The sequence below is a fragment of the Trachurus trachurus genome, assembly GCF_905171665.1.
Source record: "Trachurus trachurus genome assembly, chromosome: 4".
Taxonomy (NCBI): domain Eukaryota; kingdom Metazoa; phylum Chordata; class Actinopteri; order Carangiformes; family Carangidae; genus Trachurus; species Trachurus trachurus.
The window spans coordinates 16122858-16149103 of record NC_139898.1 but is presented as its reverse complement, the minus strand read 5'-3'; the positions used below and the strand labels follow the sequence as shown (position 1 = coordinate 16149103).

At 41.8% G+C, this 26246-nt stretch overlaps 2 protein-coding genes across 3 annotated transcripts in view; both read left to right on the top strand.

The window, feature by feature from the left end:
- The window catches only part of agbl4 (AGBL carboxypeptidase 4), a gene marked incomplete at its 5' end in the record, with an annotated part of 263314 nt that extends 249995 nt beyond the window's left edge, over window positions 1-13319 (top strand). For both annotated transcript variants that reach the window (XM_083969985.1, XM_083969984.1), the window contains 4 exons: window positions 774-926; window positions 4324-4486; window positions 12673-12766; window positions 12926-13319. In XM_083969985.1, coding sequence (XP_083826111.1) covers window positions 774-926; window positions 4324-4486; window positions 12673-12766; window positions 12926-13025 — 510 coding nt within the window. In that variant the 3' untranslated portion in view covers window positions 13026-13319. The remainder of the gene's footprint in view (window positions 1-773; window positions 927-4323; window positions 4487-12672; window positions 12767-12925) is intronic.
- An 856-nt stretch (window positions 13320-14175) lies between these two features.
- spata6 (spermatogenesis associated 6) lies at window positions 14176-24945 on the top strand. The gene is made up of 11 exons (XM_083969718.1): window positions 14176-14278; window positions 14606-14743; window positions 15293-15341; window positions 15470-15511; window positions 15641-15765; window positions 17569-17649; window positions 20327-20761; window positions 21877-21979; window positions 22116-22156; window positions 22484-22632; window positions 24768-24945. The coding sequence occupies exons 1-11, from the start codon at window positions 14192-14194 to the stop codon at window positions 24871-24873; spliced, it is 1356 nt and encodes a 451-aa protein (XP_083825844.1). The 5' UTR covers window positions 14176-14191; the 3' UTR covers window positions 24874-24945.
- Window positions 24946-26246: the final 1301 nt, after the last annotated feature.

The following is a 26246-nucleotide window of genomic DNA, read 5'->3' as shown; positions in this document are numbered from 1 at the left end:
GAATCTATATTGTATAGAATCTATAGGGCTTTTAGCTTTTCACCTTCACCCTATCAGTGGACAGTCCCATCAGTTAAAAATCAATTAATAAATCAATAAATAAAACTCACCGCCAGCTGTTTTGTTAAAACTATATTTGTCCATAAATGACCTTTGTGAGCAGTGAATTGGTGCTTCACTCATAACTGCATCTCATTATAACAACAACCCCTTATATATAGTGAGTTAGTATAGTATTTGCACTTGTTGACTGGGGCACCATCCCCTGAAGAGGAAATAATTTCGATAAACAAATTCTGATCAGAACGACTTCTTGATTCAATGGTTCTTCAGTCTCTACTTCTAAAGAACTCAACAGTACATTGGTTGTGTCTTTGGTGGAGTATTCCATTAGATTTCATGTTTTGGGCAGCGGGCCCTCTAGATTTTGTTGTAACCAGAGACAGTATGTCCACTACATGGGTGTGTCCTCCAGGAGGACGGTCTGATTGAAGTCATGTGTGGGTGGCTGGCTCCTTCCAGGTATGACTGCGTTCTTCTGTTCACACTGTCTGGAGGGTCTGTAGTCATCCCATGGGCAGAGTTCTTCACCTAGCACACTTTCCCTTGAGTAACGAAAGGCCTTCCCTTTACTCCCAGTGGAGAATCTGTTATGTGCATTGTTGCTTGGTGTCAGAAAAATATCCTATCTTCTTCACTAATCTGCTGTTTTTTCCCTCTCTCTCTTTCTCTATCCCTCTATTCTGTCACTCTCCTCGGTTTTCCTTCATCAGAGGGTGAGTTTGGAGTTCTACATTGATGTCCATGCCCACTCCACCATGCTGAATGGCTTCATGTACGGCAATGTGTTTGAGGATGAGGAGCGTGTCCAGAGACAGGCTGTCTTCCCCAGGCTGCTGTGCCAAAATGCACCCGACTTCTCTTTCGTGAGTTGCACAAACAGACGCACGCATACACAGCACACAGGCAGGCTAAAGAGCAGAGTGCCACCAGCTTCAGTCCCGAAGAATGAGATAGCCCAATCCCAGCAAATGCTGGTGAGGGTGTTCAGCCGGGCACCTAATTGCCAACTGCTTCACATCTAGTTCCACACATGTGGAGATCGGTTGCGCCAGACATCTCCCATGTATAAAATATGTGTAAATAGGGCTGTAATATGTGCAATCGCATGGGTTTGATGTAAGGTGTTGATTTCAATCAACACCTACTTAGTTAATTTTAGGTTAGCACCAAGACTACATTGTACTCCATGTACTAATGAGCGACACATTACAAACCCAGCAGACAAATACTGTGAGTGAAAATGTGAGCACATGAACACAAGGACACAAGAGGTGTTAAATTATTTGTCAGGATAGTTTGTGCAGAGGAAAGGGGCATGTTCCAGCTGTGCACAAAGAGTCTCACCTTGACCATGAAAGAAAGGAGAGAAGATAATGAGGGGAGTGTAGAAGACAAGTATCTTTATCATTATAAACATTTGGGGAAAATTGAGAAAAGTGACTACAGAATAATTAGTAAAATATAGTTAGTATATGTTATATAAATATTTTAAAGATCCATGTGGAAAATACAGCAAGAAGTGGGTTCATGAAAAATGTTAGTGTGCAAAAACAGCAGCAGTGATGGCAGACACTCTCTTACCACCATAATTAGTCAGTATATAACACACATTTTACCAGTTGCAAACAAGGCATAGGTCACGTTGAAGCACAGGACTGTGCAAAATAGGCCAGTATATTCTGTCTGAGCAATGCAGGTGCACCTCTTAGTTAGCTAAAACTAGGTATATTTGTGTAGACTGAGGGCGGCAAGGGGTGGGGGGGTACACCAGGGAGGAAATTAAAGTATTGGAAATTAATGGAGGAAAGAAGCACTGAACAGAGGAGCATGTGGGAGGAAACATCCATTCACTGACTGTGATGCACCTCCACTCAGCCATGCATGCATAACCTACTGTATTAACACCTTTTCACACAGGCACATTATTCACCAAACTGTTCCAAACCCTCTGAGCCCTGTGTCACTTCCACTGACCTTCTTCTGCTCACTCATGGTGACATTTCATAGCGGAGCCACTTACAGACACCATAAAGAGTAACCTTTATTTCCCATTGACACTCAGTGGCCAGTGGGCCATCCTGGACATAGGAGGAAGCCAGATAGGTGGACATTCACACTCACACTCACACACACACACACGTATGGAAATGTCACTGATTGTCAGTGTCCATACAGTATCTAGTGTTACGAAGGACAAGGAAATCGCTATTTCAGGAGAATCTCTCTCTCCCTCTCTCTCTCTCCATGTGTATTGCCTATGTGACAGCTGGCCCAGGGGTCATCTCCCTTACTGTGCTTTGTCCCTCTGCCCATTCAGCACTACCTAAAGCCCAGTGCAGCTGCAGCAGCAGCACAACACAATCATGGCAAACTCCCACTGGTGGCTGCCAAGTCTGCATTTCAGCAAGGCAACTCTCAATGCAGCAGAGTGGAGTGACAGTGAATGGAAACTTTTTCCACACTCTTCCCAAGACAGCATTGTATTTGCGTAGTATAGCTGACACACTCAAACCCAAAATAGCCTGGATTTTTTTTTCCATAGCCATTTACAGCTGAGCTTGGTAATGACATTGTGCAAAGTTAATTTGTTAAAATAAGCGACCCATCATAATTCTTCCTGAATTATCCAGAAGTCGACTACTGGGAACAAATCACTGGACATTCATGCATTTTCACTGGTGAGACCTGTCAGGTGGTAGGCTGCTGACTGTAGCCGCTTTGTCTCTTCAGAAAGCAAACACACTCAAAGTGCCTGTCATTGCAACACAACCAGTCAGCCACACACACACGCTCAAATCAAACTGTGAGTTAAATATTTATCACACAAATGGTTTCTGTGCAGATGTTGATGGATATATTATTGATAATTTAATATCAGGTTTGCTTTAATTAAGCCTGTCAAAAGCCATTTGACTTATTGCATGTTGGGTCTCATATGACTAACTCAATACACACCAGTATGTGCAGCATATGCCATTAATAATGGAAACAATAATAATAAACTTAAGGCACAATCAATATTAGGACCTATACAAGCAACTCTGCCACATGGTACTTCACTTCACATGACACTGATCCGGTATCCTGTCAGATTTTACCTTTTACCATTGTAGCTTCACCAACTGAAATGTTCCAACATACAGTCCTTCCAGAAATCCTTCAACCGTCAATAATTGATTTTCTTTTGGCCACTTGGCGGCAGCGGAAACAAGCAGTGAACACAACATGCTCATTATCACCTTTTAATGTACTGTAAGCTGATGATGATTAATGCAGGCCCAATATTCAGCTCCTTTCAGCTCTGTCTTTGTCTATCAACTCCTGACTGTCTGCTGTCTGGAGTTGGGTTTATCAAGCCTTTCAGTGAAGACAATGCTGATGAGAGTGGAACCAAAGTTGTAAAGCCATGGGCCTGAAAACAAACCAAATCCGCGAGCTGTAAGACATTAAAATACAATTTACATTTGGAGGGAACTGGGTTTGGTGATAACTTTCTGTAGGTTCATCACAAATGGAACCTTTCACATTACATGTAGAATATCCCTTTGATTCATTGTTGTTACTTACATTTCGATTATAGCTACACCACAGCAGTAAACGATTTACTGTATATGACCATTATTGAACAAAACTGTCTTCTTATGGTTACTCTTAAACTGTGGATTCATAGATGACATCTCCCCAGCTCTTATTTTGAAAAGGCTTGCCTCCATTCAGCATATGAACACTCAGTGAACACAATCATTTCTTTGTGGTTTTATAGGAGTTTGCAGAATCAGACCATTTTCCACCACAATTTACAGCTGTGCAGTGTGGACCTTTTCCAAGTACAGTGATGTGTAAACTAGGACACCAAAACACAAAAGCAATATGCCTTTTTTCCCCCCTCTTTTCCTGTAAGTGTTTTTGTTTGAGAAATAATCTGCCATTCAAGTTTCAGTGACCTCAGGAAACATTTTGTTTTGTAAAGGTCCAGCTGGGAAAGTTTGGACAGCTACATACTTTGAAAAGTAAACTATAGTAGGCTATAGTGTAATAAGGATGTATAGACATTATTACAGTTATATGACATAGTTGAAGCTAATGTTTACCTCCATAGGGATGTGCTCAAGGTGTCATTGTCTTGCTGAAGATGCTTCAACGCAGTGGATGTTTTGCTGACACAAAGATCTGAGGCCAAATCTTGACTGAACTTTCATCTCTCCACTGGTTTCACCCCAGTGTCTCACATGTAAGTTATTTTTCTTTGTATTCCCCTAGTCCAACACCTCTTTTAACCGGGATGTGGTGAAGGCTGGTACAGGTAGACGGTTCCTCGGTGGTCTCCTTGACGACACATCCTACTGCTACACTCTGGAGGTGTCCTTCTACAGCTACATGACAGCTGGCAGCAACGCGCCTGTTCCCTACACTGAGGAGACATGTATCCTTCAATATACAGTACATGGTCTTGTTTTGTGTGTGTGTGTGTGTGGGTCTGTTGTGTCTTTCTTAATTTCTTCTCACACACACACCTTGCCTGGCAAAAACATCCTCACTTCAACAATATCAAACTGGCTCTGACAACACACACACTCACACACAAAATCAACTCTTAACCTCTGAAATGTCCTCATTGAATTATGAAAAGTTTGTTTTGGTCCTCACTATGGAGCATTTACAAGTGCACTTACACACTCACACAATCTCCCGCTGAAATCAAGCCAATTGATCTTATAATCATTGGAGTCATTATTTTAATATTTGGTTGTGAGTGTGTGTGCACGTGTACGAGTGTGTGCACATGTGTTCTATGTCAGGTCATGTGTACTCACCAGAAAAGCATGTTGCTCTTTTGTTGCCTCTTGTTGCGACAGATGTGCAGTGACAGAATAGGGATGTGATAGCTGAGTCTATTGATTTCATTTACAAAGGAGAGAGGAGAAAGCGGCTTGTGTTGGCATATGTGGTGATGTGTGTGTGTGTGTGCGCAGTGGAGGCTTTGATTATAATAAACAATAGAACAATGGCACAAACATGATTCCTGTCAACTGCGATCATGCACGCACACACACAAAAACACACACACACACACACACACATACATAGACATTCGTCACAGGAACCAAAGGTCACAGGTGCCTTAATGGAGCCAGATGGGAGGAAGTTTTCCTTCAGCTGACCTTCTCAGGGCTGAAGAGCTCCTGAGAGCCGGCCGATGGCGGTTTGATCTTACCGATAGAGTCAGTGAGAGGAGCGAAAAAGGAAGATTTAAAGAGAGCGATAAGGACCCTACATATGAAAAGTATGTGCTCCCCTACACATCTTCTGCAGGTGGAGGGGAGGGTGGATATAGACGCAGCCCTAGTGCCCTCTAGTGCCAAGAGCTGGCACAGTCTTACTTACCATAGATCTGGTTATTTCATTTACCCACATATAGTGACATTCAAGTCACTATATGTACTGTATGTGTGTGCGTTCTCTGTACATTCTTATCACTTCCCTGAGAGACTATTCAGGTCTCCAAATTTCAAGTTTGATGCCCAGATGGAAATACAGACATGTACACACACATAGGGGCAACCACTGCTGTCACAAACAAGCAGTCAGCCTCACATTGGGGAGACAGGTATCTGACTGTTATGCTAAACAAACAGGACATAGCAAATTCCACCTGGTGTTTTCCTCTGAGTAGGTGGCACCAGGCTCAAGGCAAGATAAGCAATATGGAGTCTCCGGGAGTGTACAGAGGGGGCATTTCTTCTGAAGGTCAAAGATTGGGGAGGGAACATGGCTCTGGTGGGATGGTGTGAGGACTTTTTTTTCCCAGGAAAGTGTATGAATGTGTGCGTGTGTGTTTCCTCATGAGAAGGGGAGGGGTACAAGGAGGAGGGGCTCCGCAGGATGGGCATGCAGCAAGGGGACTTGGTGTAGAGTGGAGATTGGGGTCAGGCAGGTTGAAGGAACCAACCATGTCGCTTTTTACGCCCCAGCAGTCAGCTCGATGGAGCGTGCAAATCATCAACAGAGACCTTTAGCATCACGACGCCCCCTCCCTCCACCTTTCTCACCTGACGTGCACGCACGCACACGCACAGGCCCGCACGCACTGTCTTCTAAACTAATACATGACAAATAAATAATAACCTGGGCTTCTAACTCCCACCACCTCCCAAACATGTTGCCCTTGCCCTTTCATCTTTTCCCGACTCTCCTTCTCCACTGCTGTGACTTGTAGCTACCAAAATTGAAACCTTAACCTTTCTCACAGCTGAGACTTTTGTCACAGTTTGAAAGTGCTCTGGAAAAAGGTGTAAGGCAGCAAGTGTATGTGTGTGTGCGCCTGTATTTGTTTTCAGATCTCTTCTCTCCTTTCCTTTTCATCTCGTGTCCTCCTCTCTTTGCTGTCCTTTCCTCTCATCTCATCACCCAGAACATAACAGCTCATTATATCATCTAGTCAAGCTGAGAATCCTCTTCTCTGAAACAGCAGGGACAACCTCTATCGTGTGTCTGTCTTCCCTTTGTCCTCTAATCATTTAACAGCTCTGTGTGTGTGTGTGTGTGTGTGTGTGTGTGTGTGTGTGTGTGTGTGTGTGTGTGTGTGTGTGTGTGTGTGTGTGTGTGTGTGTGTGTGTGTGTGTGTGTGTGTGTGTGTGCGCGTCAGGTGAGAAAGGTGAAGGGAGGGGGCTTTGAGATGCAAAAGGACCCTGTTCATGATTTGCTGATTGGAGATCATTTCCATATGTACCCACTCCCTCGTGTATCTATACACTGTACATATATTGCTTTTTTGTGCTTACTCAGTGTAGATAAAATGAGCTGAATTCCAGTCTCACCATCCACTACAGTAATTAAACATTTTGGCCTGCAAATGTTTTTGCAGGTTTTTCTATTTTTATAGTCTGACTGTGTTTTGTGATGGACCTTCGGTGCACACTGTGAAGTATAAACAGGAAAGTGGAATGGATCAAGGTTGAGAGAATCTGGGATGTTGTTCAAAACTCAGCTTGACACTTTCCATTGTGTGTATGTGTGTGTACAGTACTGTATGTGTGTTTATGTAAGGTTCGAGAGCTTACTTACCCAGGTTTGTGTGCTTTTTGTGTTGTGGAGAGACAGTATTCCCTGTGACTTTGAAGAATTATTCAGAAACTTTAAAAGCCATAACGTTCTCCCTGAAATATCTTTGCTCTTTTTCCTTCGCCAAATGGAGCCGTTGCTTTTTTCCCGTCACATTACAGATTTGCAGTTCTTCAACATTTTTAAACTTCCATCTCTGAGATAAAGACAAGTGCAATTTTCTTTCTTGTTTGATTCTTGTAAATTTCCCCTTCAGTGGGGAGAGCCATGCAGAGGTCTACCCATTGGTAAGAAAGTTGGATTATCCTTCAGGAGTGTGTGATGTCAGCGGCTGTTCTTTAAGGTGTATGTGTGCTGTGCACACTCACACACACATAATTAGACCCTTCTCATTCTCTTCATGTGTGTATGATGTCTGTCTGCTAAAGTAGCAACACCCAGGTATGCACCCCGTCATATCAGTGGGACTCCACGAATACCATGGCTGCCAGTGGAACACACACTATGCATCAGTGAATCTGACACCCAATGGACAGGCTGTGACAAGTATGCAAATGATATAGCTTGGAGGCAAATATGCTTCACTACCGCACATCATACACATCATATCACACAGACATGCACAAATGGATAGGTGCTCACACGTGCAAGCAAGACACACACAGACACACGCATTTATACACCCAGTTGATTGCACAAATATTGTTGTCATGCTCACATGAACAGGTGTCCTCACCTGAGTACGTGCAGAGATGCACAAACACACACCTCCACACAGTCGTGTTGTGGTAATTTTTGAATGTGCTGATAATGTCGATGTTCCTGAAAAGTATGAGAAAGTTCAGGGAAATCATACTAACTAGAAAAGTTTTAAGTAGAATTGTAACTATGCTCGCAGCTGAAAGTTTGCCTGGCAAAGTGTTTGAAATACTTGATAAAGTGGCAGTACTATTTTAAAAAGCTGAAATATTAGCTAATATTTCAGAGTTGAGGGCATGTGAAATGTGTGAAGGCTGTAATTATCAGTGGTGTTGCAAATCTAAACAGTCCTGTCTGTATTCTTTGCATCTAGTTATTATTTTCATGTCACTTTTATTTATCACATCTCCTGTCAACAAATTGCAACGTTAGAAAAATGAATACCTAAAGGATTAATGACAGTAATAAAACGGGATGTAAAGAGAAGCTTGACATCATAAACCACAGGTACCCTGATGTGAGGCGTGCATATATTGTCGTGCACAATTTGTTACACGGAGCTTTTCTTTCTTGAACTTTGAAGTGAAACTCCTGTAAAGACATGAAATGACTGGAATTTAAAAACAGCAAGCTTATTCTGTTTTTAGAGCAAAATAAATGTGTTTCTTATATTCCAGTCTTCCTCACACCTATTTAGTTTCATTGCTCAAGTTTCAGAGTGAGTCTCCTTGCCAGAGTTCCTCTGGTCAGGGATTTAAATCAGCCACTGTTTGTCCCTTTGGGCACTGGGACGTGAGGTCTTTCAGTCTGTTGAATCGTTATTGGGGACAAAAATGTCCCTTTCTGTATTGCTGTTGTTTACAAGCCTCTTAATTAGCATTGATAATTAGTCCTCTATGTGACAGGACCTGTCAGTGGCCTGTATTGATGGCTTGAATGTCCCCTTGCTTGTCTCCTTGTTAACTCCCGTCCGATCTTGACAGCATTCTCCGCGTGTCTTGTCCATTTTACCACTGGGGGCCTTGTTGTCTGATCGTCACCTTGTCTGTCTGTCTGCCAGGACTAGGCACGAGGGACATGATGGTGAAAGCCGCTAAATGCCGTGCTGACAGTAAACATCTGCAGTAAACAAGTCATGTCCCCGTCCCCTTTGTCTCATGTGTCCCGTATCTCATCATCAGCCCCTTACGTTGGCATGCCCTTGAGCCACGGCAATGACCTGCTATTGATTAGACAAGACTGTTATGTGTGGTGGGATGTTAAAGAATACACCTCGCATACCTCGGTGACAGATGCTGACGTGGTTCATACACACACCTCCATGACCTCCCCAAAGCTGCATAATGATTACACAATCATCATGGTAATTCCTAGAGATCCAGTGAGGTTGATGATACGCTATAAACAATGTTTATCAGACTTCATCCATGTGTGAATAAGGGGAAACTGTCTGGATGTGGACTGACAGACCTGATTTTTCTCTGAATATTTCCACTACCACCACCTCTGTAAGTTACAGCCCACCAACAGTTTCCTGGCTTCGACTCACATAACTTCCTGCTGCAGCATCAGGCTCATTCCAGACCCTACGGTTTCCCCCGGCAACAGGCCAGACAGCAGTCAGGGCATCCTCTGTGTCTCCGACCATTCGCCCCATGGATGAAGTTCTCCTTCAGAAGCTGACCGTCCATCACAAAACCTCCTGTAATAGACGGTGAGTCGTGACAAGCCAAGCTGAGAGGCCATCTGCGCACGGTGGGGTCTGGGAGATATTTTTGTCGCTGAGCGTGCCTGGCCAAAGAGCGCAGGACTGGCACCGAGCTCTGCTGATGAAAGAGAACGGAGGAAAACACCAAAAACTTTCCCGAGGTCAGAACGAAGATGTCAAGGATACGAGGAGAGTGGCTGTTTGTTTATAGATAACGCAGGTACATGAGCATGGCTGTGAGTGTGCTGCATGTTGGCGTATCAGGTTCTAGCAACGAGCAATAAATTAGTGACTATTACCTACATTCAAATGATGTGTCACTTTCAGTCGTGTGAGCTTTATGGCTGCAGGGACAGGACATTTCTTTACTCCAGGCTGAAATATCTCCAACCTTTAATTGGATTTTCATACATTTTAAGCTCAGACATTCACGACTACCAGAGGATGAATGCTAAAAGTGGCTCTCTGGAGTATCAGCTATGAGTTTTCACCTGTGACGATATCAACCAAATGAGTTGTCATGACATTTGCTACAAACATCCAGTCTCTCTCAGGAGGAACTGCAGTAACTCGGGTGATCATTTAACATTTGGTGTCATCATCACATCAAAACTTGACCGATTCTTTGGCTCCCCAAAAACTAGCTATACTGTATTATTTAGTAGGCTAACCTTAAACAAGGTAACACGCTGAACCAAGATCATGAACATGGTTGACATCAGCATGTTGTTGCAAAGCCAAAGCTGTGTCAGTTGCACGGCAGCACACTCTTGTTTGTTTAGAATGATTAAGCAGTAAGATTATCATAAAATCATAAAAATAAGGACATAACCTTACTTTGTCCATCTGTAGTTTTATCTCAGTCTAATCAGCATCATCAGCTAGCAGTCTAATGAGGCAGACTGTGAGGCCCATCCCCTCTCTCTCTCTCTCTCTCTCTCTCTCTCTCTCTCTCTCTCTCTCTCTCTCTCTCTCTCTCTCTCTCTCTCTCTCTCTCACAGCAAGTCTGGCCTGATGCAGGACTCACAGACAAACAGCCAGATGGGGTGTAAACATAGACTCTGGAGTCATGTGGAGAGCGTTGCCATCAGCCTGCCGGGTGAAGAATGAAGTCCTGTGCAGACTCCCAAACATACGCAAAAGCATACACTCAAATGCCAAGGTGACAGACTCGCTGCAAAGGGGCTTTCTTGCATATTCACCCAACCAACCAACTTACCAGATGTAGCCTACCCTCGGGTGTGTGTGTGGGATCTCTTAGTGAGTGTGCGTTTTGTATCCTGGTGGGGATTCAAACCTGAACACACAGTAGCCCCTTGGGACTTGTGTTACTGTAGGGACACAAATTGAGTTTCCTGTGAGTAAAGACTGCTGTGTGAGCCTTTTTGGTTTGGATTAGTTTGGGGTTAGGATTAGGTGTTTAAACGTGATTGCTAAGGTCAGGTAAGGGGCCAGAGAACGCATTAGGGCAATGATTGATCCCCACAGGATTGTGAGACAAGGCTGTGTGTGTGTGTGTGTTTCTGTGTTGTAAGACAAGCTTTAGATCATCTCAGAAGTGTAGCCCAGGCAGCCCCGTTCAAACCAAGAATGGATTGGTTACAGATTTACAACTTTTCACCTCTGTAGCAACCACAAGTTAGTCTTTTTTTAATCATTATGAGGAATTGGAAGAAAGAAAAAAAAAGGAAAAATCTCCATCTTTGTCTGTATGCCAGTTGTTTCAATTACATAGTTGTGACGGATAGATAGTCCGGCAGATGACAGGCCGTACCTGAGCATCAACAAGGTAATGACAGGGGAAAGTGACAGATTATGCCTCCGTGTTGCTCCATCATGCTCCAGTCTGGTGAAGAATGGAGGTAGCTAAACATCAGTGCCTCTGGGAAAATCCTTTGTATTTATTTTTGCTTTTTTTTCGTCCTTGTGTTGGGATCTATATGAACAGTATGTAAGGATGTTCTGACAGGAGATGATGGAATAGGGATGGGGCAGATGGATGGCTTCTCAGTAGATAGTAACTAAGTTTTTCAGCTTCAGTGACCACATATAACTTCCTCCTCTTGGTGACATTGTTTTTGTTGAACTGTACTATTTCCTCACCCTTGGTGATTGGGAGCATTGTTGGTATTCTGGTTCTCTCCTTATTCATTGTCTGAGCATGATTGTCATCATTACTGGCCCCGCTAGCTAAATGATCACAGGCTTAGCAACAGCACTCATAGATGCTCAGCTGTTTAGCAAAAGCATTGAAGTTATTGATATTGTCCCTAATGTAGTGAGGGACAATTGGGCAGGGGGGATGATGTGTGTGCTCACCTCTGAATTTAAATAAGGCCTCAGCGTATAAGTAATTGCTTTTGTGTGATTCATACCAGCATCATGCATTCGGCTGACGTGAGTGAAATGCAGTTGATTTAGCCTCGCTTAATTCAGAGCGTGGTGTGTTATACCTTGAGGATTTACACTGCTCATTTCTCCAGGAGCTAGTCTCTAGTTATTTACTATACCTCAGTGAGTGTGTTGGAGATGATAGAGGGGATGTTGAAGGGGTTAGTTTTATATTACTTTATGTTACGCATGCCCAAAATCTGAGCAGAGCTTTGAATGTGTCATCCATCATAAATATTTAAATCTGTGAATGTCTTGTTTTCATTCATTTCCTCCTTCTTCCTATTGAAACTAGTTTACTTTACAGATTTATTAGCTGTATCTTGGACTGTGGGTCCTAACCTTTAGCATCTCCTACTGGCATCAGATTAATCTTGTGATTTTCTTTTATCTTTCCCAAATGCAGCTGATTCTTGACCTTTCTTCACAGTAAACAATTTTACAACTTATCAACAGTCAAAGCACAAGTAAAGCTAATAACAATGATGGGTTCATTCAAACAAATATCCCACTAAAATGCACCAAATAACATGTTATTAGTTACATCTGTGCATCTCCAAAATGTCTACGGTAAAATGCTTTTTGCCACTTGAGTGCTTGAGTGTTGACATTTTACCTTGCAGCTTTAAGTTTCACTCTGCAGTACAGCAAAATGATGTAGTGCCTCTTCAATGGTCCACACCAAGTTTGAATACCACTGAAGAGATACTTTTTTTTTTGTATAATTACCCTTAACCCCGTGTCCTCAGACATGAAACTGGGCAGGAATGTGGCTCGCACCTTCCTGGATTATTACAAACTCAACAACCTTATCAAGGACAACAGACCAACTCACATTGAAAGGTAAAGCATGTGTCATGAACAAATACTTGATTAAACTAAAAGGATTATCTAAAATAACTGAACTCTTTTGCATGTTATTGAAGGAGTTGTTGTTTTGAAATTCCTTGAACTTTGTGCAACGATCTCAGTCATTTTTTGTGAATATGTTTTTGTCTCCAGCTCTGAGCTGATGCCCCAGACAGGCAATGGAAAGGGCAATGGCGCTGGCAGAGACGCAGTGGACAGAGAGAGGGAGAAGAGCCAGGGTGTCAGGCACTAGACAGAGAGACGGACAGACGGACACAGACTGAGCATGTATAAAATGCAGAGCACCGTGGCAGGCGGATCCTTCACACTTCATTGCCTTTAGAAGCTCCACATCTCCCTGGTTATAAAGCCTTATATTCACAGATTTGTAACAGTGTGGCCACTGGCACTTGAAGGACTGAAATCAGAACAAGTTTCCTCCTGAGTTATTTAATGACTATGAAATATGGACTATTGAATGGCAAGAGGAGACAGACTGGTTACTCATCTAAATTCCATCTTTTTTTGTTGTGTTCATACAGTTGTAAAAAAAAAAAAAAAAATGCATGCTTTCTTGCATGACTTGGATGATGTTATTATCTCTGTTGGTATTACTATTAATTAGTCATTAAACACTTCATCACTTAGTCATAATGTTGTACCTGTTGCTCTATAGCAATAATGTGAATATTAATGATTGCCTTAAATGAGATATCTACAATTATGTATGGATTATCAAATGGGCCTGCTGAGCGCAGGCACAGCGACGTGACATGTCGGGGGAGACATACAACAACCACAAAGAGAAAATGACCTTGAAGAAATGTATTCACATGGTGACGCGAAATTAACATCAAGAAATGTAAAATAACCACCAACAGACAATCTTTTTGTTGTCTGAATTGCCAGTCAGATAGATTTCTAAAAGAACCACAAAGGCACCAAAGAATCATGAAAACAATCATAAACAGACAAAATCATGAGGAAACAACACTACTCTCCTGGGGAAGTCCTTTGTGGCTGCTCAGCCCAGGGCCATCCAGACAACCTGAATTCATACAACTGTGGTTACATTCAAGGTTTTATGATGTTGGTTTTAGCTCTGGATGGTCTGCATATTTCAGATACACGCTTGTCTTTTTCTGAACTAAACTGACATACACCTGTCGTAAAGCAGATGAAAAACATATCTTTAATGTGGAAAAGTTACATATTATAACTTTACATGAAAAAAGAAAGACATTTTTTATTTTCTCAAAAGCTTATGAATGTGCTGCAGGCAGAAACCTCTCTCTGTGTGTGTGTGTGTGTGTGTTTGTGTGTGTGTTTTGATTTGCTACTTGTTGGTCACGTGACTCCACATCCTGTGTGACTGTTGCTGTTTGGCAACTATGACAACGAAGTTTGAAAGTTGGATGAATGGCCTCTGTGAAGAAAAAACTCTCATCTTCTGCTGAAGTTCATCACAAGTCTCTGAGATGTGTCGTGTACGTGGATATTAAGGCAGTAAGTCTGACTTCATGATGACGCTTGTCGTCCCCCCGACGCTAAACGCAAAAAACGCACAAAGCGACGTAACGTTACAGTTAACTTAGCTACAGTAACGTTAGCTAGCGGGCTGACACACTTCCTCCCTGGAGAAACTACACAACTTCTGCATGTTAACATGAAGCTAGCGCTCATAGGGTTGGTCCTGTGTTTTAAACTAACTAAGCACCACGTTGTTGTGTTTTAATGTAAAACACGTATCATTAATGTTTCGTTTTAAACTCGTGCAAAAGCCGTTTTGTTTTGAAACAACTTTAGCAGCTTGGTTTTACTCTTCCTGCACAGGTCACTTGTCCCGGAGTACTTCTGTCCAACAACAACGATGTCTACCTCAGTGTGTGTATCCTGGGCCAGTACAGGAAGACTCCCTGTTTGGCCCCAGTCTTTCCTTTATTCTTCCACCACAAAATGGTCTTTGTCAAGGTGAGAGTGACAGTTTATCACAGAAATCAGAGATGCCTCCCCAGCTGGGACACAAGCTGGAGCCGTCCCATCTGCTGGGATGGCTAGTCTGTGTTTTGTACAATGTCAAGAAGGGATGCTTATTGTTCTTTATCTTCATGCCTTCATGTCACAATCCTCCGGGGGCTGTAACATCTATTCATTTTATTATTATCTGCACTATAATCTGCACCAGATTAATCACAAAAACCATCTTCCCAATCTTTCCTTCTCTTTTTTTTCTATGTAAATTCTCGTGCATATGTTTATGGTTTTTGTTTTTGCTTAGTTGCATTTGCATTCACTTGGGGCAGCTTTCCTTTATAATTACTTGTCTCTTTTTGAGTAGCAAGAAGCTACTCAAGCAACAGAGCAGATTTTTGCAATACACACACGTTTGAACAAGACTACCCCAGCTCCTGATAAAAGATACCTACCTCTCCTTGGGGAGAATGGCAGAGTTAGATACTGGGCTGTCTGTGTCATGTTGTTATAAGTATTGATTTGTCTGTACTCTGCCTGTTTTACCAGACCTTCCCTGGCGTAGTTGACCCTGCTGATGTAGCTGACCTCCTCGAAGGTAAACGGCCATCTGGGATTTGCTTCCTCATCTCTTAGTCCTGAATTCTCTGCTATGCAAGCTTATAGGCTATTAGCTGTGATACTGATCATTAGCTCCCAGTCAATTTGTGCTTTCCTTCCTCTTAGCTGACACAACATCTTTTGAGCTGATTCAGTTGGTGCCTCCAGGTATGCTTTCTGATGATGCCATATGGGCATGTTAAATCCCTGCTGTATCCAGTCATTACACTGCAAAAACAGGATTTCTGTGTGTGTGCGTGTGTTCCTGTTTACTGCCTCTTTGTGTATGGTTTTCAGAGGGTGAGATCCTAGCCACGATGGAGGAAAGCAGCCGAGATTTCCTGTACCCTGGTCCCAGACTGTGTTTCAGAGAAGGAGCTGCAGACAGAGAAATACTTATGAAGAGATCCTCTTCCTTTCCTGTAGGCTATTTTCCATTTATTCCTCCTATTTCTTTCCTCCTTTTAATATTTCAGCCAATATTCAATAAACCTGTGAGAATTACACTTGAATGCTCTAAAAAGTAAACTCAGGAGAAAAACATCTTTAACTGTGAGCAGTATGATACATTTATTAACATTTATTAACATTTATCACTTCTTTTTACTGTTTAGTACAAACGTAACTTCAAAGATCAGCGAAGTAATCACATAACACATTTCATGTATGCTCAGAGTAGGAGCAGCCAATCAAAAATATGGATTCACCCCACCTCTGCTTTATTGTTTTTTTTTTTTTTTTTAAGTAAAACATACAATTTGAGATTTTAAGTGTTCATTTGTGTGAAATCCCTAATATCTGCAATAGTACTAAATGTGAAATTGAACAATGGCCACAACAATTCTGTTGCAAGACTGTTGGTAGAGAAGGTACGTCAGATAAATTGTATAATAAGGAGAATTTTGTACCACACTGACAAGTGCAGAAAATGAAGATGCATGGAAAGTGACTAAACAAAATCAATTCCATATTTATTCTTGTTGTTTGCGCCCCTGATAAATGCAAAACAGAAAAAGGACAGAGTAGTGTTCTATTCCTCAAATGCAAATAATAGGCTAAAACTACTCTGTTCTTAATTACACTGCCTCAGCTAACGTATTATTTATTATGATTAATGATATTTTGCACAATTACACTGAAAACAGAGGTGTTTACCTTCTGTGTCTGCACTGCTGTTACTGTATGTACAACAGAATCTGGTCTCCGCCAGCATTAGAGAGTATTTTTAAATTTAATGAACAGCTTTTATTCTTGAAGTTTCAAAGGAGTAAATGTGTGGATTCTGGAGTCTCTGCCTGAGTGATGTAAACCTTGTCATTAGAGGATGAGTGACTCTGTATAGCCTTTAATTTGTTGTTCCCATAGACACTAGGCTACAGGGGCACCATCTGTGTATGCCTCCTCCAATCAGACTCCAAGTGGACCAGAAAGTTGTACGATAAGAACAACTACATGTCTGTTTGTTGTGTCCACAGCTGCCCATGTGTGTGTGAGTTTAATTGAGGCTTAACACATGTTGCAAATGTACCTGGGCTACTGTGCACAGCTGAGACTGCGAGGTTATTCCTGTGGTAATATTACATGTGTCATTCACACACTGAATAAGGTTGTTGCTCTAAGTCAGTCTCCTCCCAATCTCAGTGGCTCTTATGTCTGTGCACATGACGGACATGTGCTACCAAGATAACCAATTCAAAAGCACCATGTCTTAGACAAAGTGAAGTCATTTCTCCAGGATAGATGGCATTTTCCTTTCTTCTCATCTGTCATCTGTCTTTCCTATACAGCCAGAAAAACTAAACCGAAAACCTCCTCTTTTTTCAATCACTGCAACTCCTCTTATATCATCTTTTTCCCTCTCTGCCTTCTCCCCTCTTCATTGTTTCATCTCTCTGTGGCTGTGGGTTGCTTTTCTTTCTCCCCCTTGTCCTCTGAGGCACTAACTGACATATTTAAATGTCTTTAAACACTATTCCCCTCACCGTTGCTTTTATATGTTTGTGTTTGAGGCCTACATAGCAATTTAGATGTCTCTCTCCAAATGCCATATTATTTAAACATCACTGGAGCCTTTCTCTTTTCTTCAATTTGTTTTTTCACGGCAGACCTCGATTGAAGAGTTGTGGTTGTAAATTGATGTTTCAAGCAGCTCTGTTATCTGTCCTTTTGTCTTCATCTCCTTGTTCAAGGTGTTGTGTTTGGTCCTATTGTCTCTCTCCCTCTAGGGAATCTCTCCCAAAGTGGAGTTTACCACAACGTCAGTCATCGAGGAGAGTGATGGAAGAGACAGCCGACCTGCATCGCCTGTAAGATTGATTGATCTTTTATCACTCACACTCACACACAGTTTACAGTTTTTATGCCTCTGTGCCATCGATAGTCAGAGGCATATGAGTTTAGGTTGCCCATCCATCCATCCATCCATCCATCCATCCATCCCACTGTTGTAAATGTGATATTTTAGTATCAACTTGCACAAATGTTCACTTGGACTCAAGGATGAAATGATGCAATGATGAGATTTGGGCGGTCAAAGTTCAAAGTGTGACCTCATAAAAAATGATTTTGGCCATAACTCACAAAGTCGTATACAAATCCTGAATTTGACACCAATATCCACTAGGGATAAAATGATAATGTGATGATGACTTCACAATGTCACCATAGTGTTTTTAGAACAACCTCTTGCCATTTGTAACTCAGGTAAGGGAGACTGTTGTCCATGCACACATATGTTGTGCTTTGTGTTTGTTTTTGGTTTATTTGAAAACATCTGTTGTTGATCTGTAAAGTGCTTTGGAAGAAGTCAGCCTTTTATAGATAAATGTTGCAGTGCGTTCATGGCCATTAGAGCAGCTTTGCTTCAATCTAAACAGTTAAAATCCATTAGATTGCCACTTATACATCAAGCGAAGAGTGTGTTTATCATCTTTCCTGACAGTTGAAAATGTGTTGGAAATACATCACGGCCACATGCTGCTCAGCATCTCTCTAAGTGTTGACCACTGTTCCAGCAGCGAGGACTATTCTCTAGAGCGCTCTAATGAGTGGTATCGCTCACCATCAAATTTGTCTGTTTCCACCATACGTACCCACCTTCTATTGTTGCCATGGCTACTGCATCTATCCATCCATACTGGCAGTGTTTCAAGGATATCTGTTCTCTCCTTGTGAATATAATTACATGGAGGCAGATCTGTGTGGCTGATAGCGAGACTTCTCTCACATCCCCGACTAGCTGGGAGTTGACACCATTTTTGTCACACAACCAGTCACTCGGTGAGGCAGTCAGGTGTTTTTTTTTTTCTATCTATCCAGACGATGGGTCACTTCTATCTCTTCCACTGTGTCTTTGAGAATTTGAAAGGGTAACTGTGGTCTGCTGCATGAAATCACATATTAGGTTTTAAGAGATTTATTTCATTCTGACTCTTTCTCCCTCTTCCCTTGCGTGAATATTTCATGTTTTACGTTCCCATTCGCATTTGCTGTTTTCAACACAGAGCTGAAACAGTTTGATGATTAGTAATCTATAAGTTAGTCATCACAATGAAAACAATGAAAACACTTTTGAACAAATGAGTAATACTAGTTTTGCAAACACAAAATACCCCACTTTAGCTTTTCAGTTGTGAAAATTGATTGACTTACTTAATAATACACTTGTGATTTTTTATTTATGTACTGTTTTTATGGACAAAAGAGCAAGTTTGCGGACACTAATAGGGCAGACTACCGTGTGTGAGTGCTCGTGTGTTGAACTGAAGAGACTGTTATTTAAAAAAAACAGAATAAAAAAAGGTCCCGTTAGTAACATATGATCCATCACACAGCAGTTGGCATGTTGTGCCCAAAAACACTACCATGGATTTCCCAGGTGCAGTAACCTAAGCTAAGCTATTTGTTTAAATGGGATGTCATTGACAGCGAAGAAGATTGTCAGAGTGTTCTGCTGGCCCCTCGGGGGATGTCTGGATCAGAGCACTGCTGTGGCTGTCAGGAGAATTTCTCCATTTTTGCTTTCCTAATGGCTCCTCAGCATAGGCATCTGCCTGCCTGCCCACAAACCATGGCTTGTTTTAATAGATTTAGAAGGATGGCAACTTCTAAAAAAGAAAAACCCCTTTGAAACTCTAGTTGTGATATACACAAAGCTTTATTCTTTCCCACCCAATTTCTCATGCCTCTGTCTTCTGTTAGCTGCCATCATTCTCATTTAAATTGCTAGTTTTTAAGCCTTCACCACTCAGGAAAAGTGACTTCCTGTCATGTTCACCCACCAGAGGAGAAGAGACGACAAGAGCAGAGCCGAGGGAAGTCTGAGATGGTGGAGGTTGTGTGTGAACGAGGGGCAAACTTGTCTTAATTCCATTAAATAAGACCATTCTCAAATGGCAGCCTCAATGAGGATTTATTCATAATTTAGTTTCTCTTAAAAATAGTTCTAATGTTGTGTGATTTCCTTAATTAGCATTTAGATTATCTTTGTTTTACAGCCAGGTAATGCCTCTCTATAATATTAGACTGGAGATGGCCATCAAATGCAATTAACATTTTATCTTAACTTATTTATCCCCGGTTGGCATTACCCGCAGGAAGAGGGATATTGCATCGGAGAATGATGTTAGTGGCCATTAGAGTTATTGAAGTAATCCTGCAGAGGTTGTCTCCATGGCAGTGTCGACTGCGAGAGCCGATGTTGTTGTAACACTTAAGCTGGATGATTTAGCTAATGGTTTAATGGTTTTGTCCAGGGAGAACAAGTCTGTGTTGAGAGTGAGAGCGGCAGCCTTAATTGCTAAAATGGCTGATGTTTCTGTAAAGGCAACAACACCGTGGTCTGCAGAGAAATCTGAATTGCAGAGAAGAATGTTACGTGTCACTTCAAAATGGAGGCATGAGAGTAACTTGGACATGTTTGAACAACACGTGAACATCTCCCTCTGTGTCTGTTTCTCTTATATTCTGTCCTTGTGTCCTCAGAGCTGTCTCTCTCCAGTGAAGCCATCTTTAACCCCATCCCGACAGAATTCAGCGAAAAAGCCTTCACCGTCCAGCAGGCATTTTTCCAGAATAGACGACGGTTACTGTATCTCTTTGAGAGGTGGAAAGCTAAACACTGAGGCTCACATCACAGACTTGGCACCATTGTCATCATCATCCAGACGCTCTCCTTCTTCATCTTCATCTGGCTCCAGTCCCCAGAAAAACAAGATGGAGAGGAAACGTGCTTCTCCCAGGGCGTCTGTAGACTCTGGCTACCAGCAGCCCACAGTTTCCTCAAGGGCACGAGCCCTGTCCCCTTACACTCACCGCAAGATGTGCCAGCTTTCAGAGGACGCCAGGCAGAGGCTCAGCCACCTCCAGCTGGGGCCTCACTACTTCAGGAAGGAGACAGAGAGTCAACCTCCCTTCTTGGTTAGTAACGTTCGATATATTCTTTCAAACTCAAGACTAAAAACAAGTGGTGTGGCAGGTTGTTTGTTGCCAGCAGCGCGCGAGTTTAGTGGATTGTGGGTTATGACATTAATGGGATCCTGAATTGATGCAGTTCAAACCTCAGTGGGAGCTTCCCAAAATTTAACTTAATCTATTGGGCAGATTAAGTGGAGGGCATAATAGGAGCAGTGCTAATCTTTTTACCTGAGCTGTTAATGCATTTTGACGTCATGAAATGTTTCACCATGTGCACATTTAATATGGCCTATTATCCTCGCGGAGCGGCTCGAGTGTTCCTTAATAGCACACACACAACCTGTATTTAGGCGGGTTATTTGTTAAGGCTTTAATTATGACCGTATCACTGTTATGAGATATTTGCATATAAAAGGGGTGATTTTCTGATCACACAGCCTTGGGGAATAATATACAGTCGATGGACAAGAACAACACAGCCTCTAGTCCTCTGCTCCTCCCTCCCCCTGCTCCCCACTGTATTCCTGCTTCTTCATTTACATCAAATCTAATCCTGAGGTATGAATATCAAAATCCACTTGCATGCTGTTATTAAAAGAAATGATTAGGTACTGAGTTGTTTGTTTCTGTCACACACATGAATGGAATTTACTAGAATACAACGGGCGTTTTATTAAAGTGAGGAGCATGCTTTTCCCGCTCGGGTTTTCCAGGGGGAATCTTCTGTCGACAATTAACCCTGGTAATTGAGAGTCAAGCTGCAATTAACAAATAGATACCTAATGAAGTAGCTTAGCCCCATGGTGAATGCATTATCAGTGCATGTTTCAGAGCCTCAGCTCCTGGTTTGTGGTTTGTGTGTAGAGGAAAGCACTTTCCCACAGATAACCTGAGTTGTGTCTGAGATACTGTATGTGCTTACTCCGTAAAAATCATGTCTTCGTCTCCTCCGGGCCTCATTTTCTCTGTGAAATGCTGAAATCTGCCGTTGTGTTTTTCATTCAAAACAATATAACAGACGATGTAGTCTGTTTTAATCATGGCAATTTAAACTAGGACACTGTCAATTATACTGTTTAACCTCAACTGACTTTTTGTCTGTGGTGTTTTCATACCAGGTCCCTCGTTGCGATAGTGTTTCTGGGATGCAGACTCCCTCCTCCTCTCTCCACAATGGCAGCATGCATCGATGCTCTTTTAGCTCCTCAGCTGATCAAACAGGTATTTTCAGCTAAAAAAAAACCAAATGCAGCTAAAGTATCCACATGATAATATCACATGAAGTGTTTCCGGATGAATCGTTTTCAGGTTTCAATTGTTCAGTGTCACTAAAACTAACTTGTCTTTGTTGAATTAGATTCTTCTCTCCTGGGTAGCTACAGACCAAGAACAGACAGAGTAAGTCTAATTATAACGTGTCGAACCAGAAAATACAATGATCTACTGTTTTGATCAGTAGCATAGAGTCATTGAATGGGGATTTGCTGCCACAACAAAGTGTGTCTTTACTTTGAGTCAAATAATTTACAAATTCTACAAACTAGACTTGCAGAGTGTTTTTGTGTGTCAGAAAAAACAATTCTAGTATCATTCTAGCTTACTGTGGAAATATTTTTTATTTCCTAAATATTGCAAAACATATTTCAGTGCAAAACTAATTGAAGTAGTGAGACCTTGATGTAATGAAGTCCTTACCTAACGCTGTTGTTCTGTGACCTCTCCCAGGTGAAGCCAGGTTCTAATAAGGTCCAGTCGTCTCTAGAGACTCAGTCCAGACGTGGAGCGCGGACCAGAGGCCCCACGATAGGTTCTGCTCGTGCACAGACAGACTCCATAGGTCCTCTCAATCTCAGCAACCATTCCCTCAGGGAAAGGTAAAAACCCATCTCTTCAGTCTGAGCTTCAAAATGCTCCAACGACTGTTGAATCTTTTAAACTTGGTAAAACTAATGATTACAGGGTCTTTACTCCCTAAAGGTTTGCAGAGAGTTGCTCTTTGGGTTCTTAAATTGGGCTGACAAACAAGTATCTGTTGATGTCCTGACAATGGACGACAATGAAAACAATGGATGCTTGTCTATAAGCTTGTGTCTCTACACGTGGTAGCTGTACATTTGTACGGCACTGTCAGGATCACCTCTGAGCAACACCAGCTGATTTTCTTCAGACCAAAGAAGGGGGAAACATAATCCTCTTTTTGTGTTGTTTGCCATGAATTTATCCTGATCCATCTGTGTAAATCATTGATGTTTGCTCAAAAGATCTTAAAAGCAAAAGAGACACCTGTATGAGTTTCAGATTACTGTGTACGGCAAATACATGGCGATCCCATGAGACGTTAGTCATACACTGTCACCGCTTCGTGTGCACGTGTGTGTGCGCTCATACACATCCAATCTTTAATTTTGATCACACTCGACAGGCAGGATGAATTCCCCTCCACCTCTTAAATTACAGAAGCTGATGTCTTGTCATGTTTGTTCATTACTAAGAGAGAAGGCAGAGAGAAGGGAAAACAAAGAGGAAAATGGTATTGATTTGTGTTTCAGCTCGAGTCTGATGCATTTGACCCGATGCACGCTTTAATACATTCAGAGAAACCTTGTCATCGATCATGGCAGCTGCGAGTTGAACACACCGATGGGACTGATATTCCGTTTTGTTTGTTTGTTTGTTTCGGCTCTCCTTCCCCCCCTTCCCTTCTGCTCAGTCCATAAGCAAACATTAAAATCAATAGGCAATCTTAAATTGCAAAGTAAATTGTAGGAAATGAATGATACTTTTCTCTCAATTGAAAACGCGACAGGAGTTGCAGGGTGGGAGATTAGAGTGGGCCTTTGTAGATTCCCTCCGACAGGGAGAGGGGCACGTCTTACCACAAATCTTTGATCTATAAAGAAAATGACAGATGCCAGTGGCAACGTTTGCCCCCTAAGCCCCGAAGTCTCAGTCTATTCATGTCTCTGGTTGATTTGTCCTTGATGACTTTTTGAAGCAGGTAGTGAGTTTATGTGATTACAGATGAAAAGCTTCTATCTCCACACTGCCGGCCTGGCCAAGACACCAGTCAGTCATCACCCCTCCACTCACAACAAATAGACAGAAGTGAACAGTAATAAATTGCGGTATTGCCTCTCATCCACGTCTGCCTGTCAGTGCAATCTGTTATTTCACAACTGCCTTTGGCCAACTCGCAGGCACATTTATATTGTATTGATGAAGCACATTTATGCCTGTAGGTCAAAAGGACGGCCGGTTCTGTCAGTTGTGAAATTACTTTTTGCACAAAGGGGCTGAATGTACAGCAACGTTTTATGTGGTGGGAACATTGATGTCAATGTTCAGGTATTTTAAGATGTTGTTGTTGAGCACAGCACACGCTAAAGCATGTGGCATGTCAGTGTCCTGGTAGCTGCAGCTTTGCAGCACCTCACTGTGTCTTATGTGAGGTTACAGCACAGACTAGTGGACAAAGGGAATAACTACTGTATTATGACATCTTCAAAAGAAGTCTGGCAGTGGTTGTATTATGTTTAGGGGTTAAACTTCATTGACAAGGTTGATTGGCAGACCTTTTTTTTAATTCAATGGTTCCATCTTATTTTATGTGCAGTTTTATTATTTTTTTGCTTGTGTCCTGGATTGATAATTAGTGTTAGAGATGTGATTGGCATTTTCACTATTTTCTGACATATTAACCCAAGTCGTGTCTACTTGCAATTATCTGAAATAATCCAGTAATCCAGTAATCCTTCAGAAAATGTTGAAAAAAGAATAATCACAACTCATGTAACAGAACTGTATATATTTACTTTTCTATATTTGTATAATGACCTTTGACCCCACAGATCATGTGAGGCCTTATTGGGGTCCCTGGGCTTGATTAATCAAGACATTAATAAACGTAGTTGTGTGGTACATGAAGATGTATGTGAAGCAGATTCAGCTAATGGGGTTTAATTGATTAATTGATTTGCAGTGCACTGTCTCTTGGTCTTTGTTTCTTTAGGCTCCAGACCAGTCGGACCCACTGGGAGGAGATCCACAGCCGCGTGCAGAGAATCCTGCGGACACACAGAACCACCTTGGACCACAGAGTGACCTTTGACCTTTAAACCTCTGATGAAAACATAACCAAATCATTTTTAGTGGCACTGTTGAAGGCTGCACTAACCTGTTGACTTGTATTGCACACACTCATCAAGACAATACCACACCTTCTTAATCTTAAAGATTTATCATTCAGCGAGTCGGGCCGTATCACACGTGTAATTCATTCATCTTAATTTAATATTCATTTACATTTCATATCTTCCCAGACACCTGCGGAGCCAGGTTTTGTCATCATTACCTCTTTGAAAAGACAGGAGATTTTCAGGAGTTATGTTCAAACGCATATCAGCACAGCTTCCCTCCCACCCATCAGCTGGGCTGCGTTTTAAAACGGCCCGACGGTGACACGGATCTGAGACGTTGTCTAATTTCTCTAAAGCCATGTGTGAAATTGGCTCAGCAATAAAGAAGCAACATTTTGTGTGTATGTGTGTGCGTACTGAGTGTGGATGTAAGCTGCAGCTGTTAAGGGCTCATCTTTCACAACACAAAAGAGAAACAAGAAGGTAGCCAAGAGCCACAGTTGGGAGCCAAGCTAAAAGAGACTGAGGAGATTTAAGCGAGAAAAGAAGAACAAATGTAAAATCCTGAATGAAAGCAGGAAACACAGATAAATTTATCCTTAAACATACATTAAGACAGTCCCTCAGATCCAAAGTGTTACACTGAAATGTCTTTAATATTTAAAATCAAAACTGTATTTTGAGTATGTGCATGTGCTCTTGACATGGGAGTTGTCAGCTCTTTATGATAAACACTTAATCTCTTAGACAGTGTTTCATTTAAGCGTAGTAGCTTACATCTTTTATTGCTGCTAATTAAATGAAGTGCAGCCACAGTATTAGCTCTCCAGAGATTAATTTTAAATTATACTAAATGAAGAAATGTATTATGCTTTACAGGAGGCAGTAGGTAACACAGCAAATGATCATCTGATTTCCTTCAGTGCAATGGGTACAATTTAACTACATGTGCAGTAAGAATATAATTAAGAGTCAAACTAAAGCCCTTGTGTATTCCTCTCTTTGGCCCATATTGACCAAAGTCCATCTTTACACAGAGCTGGGAGGAAAACTGTCTCTTCTCTCACTGAGTCAGCTTGTGCCACATTGAGTTACAGAGCAAAACATTGAGATTTTCACACAGAAACTCCGACCACTGTCCAATCTGCAACAGAATCTGGTAAAAATCATATGAAATGACCGTATAATGATATACAAAAGATGTATCCTCAAACATCCGATCCTCTGTAAATGTGTTTACAGAGTTTGCCATACCATTTCTCTTCTTAGCAGAAAGTTTTAATAACCCTGCTTCTGTATTAGCATCTTTAACACCAGACCACAGTTTGCATTTTTAAATGAAGGCAGCAAAA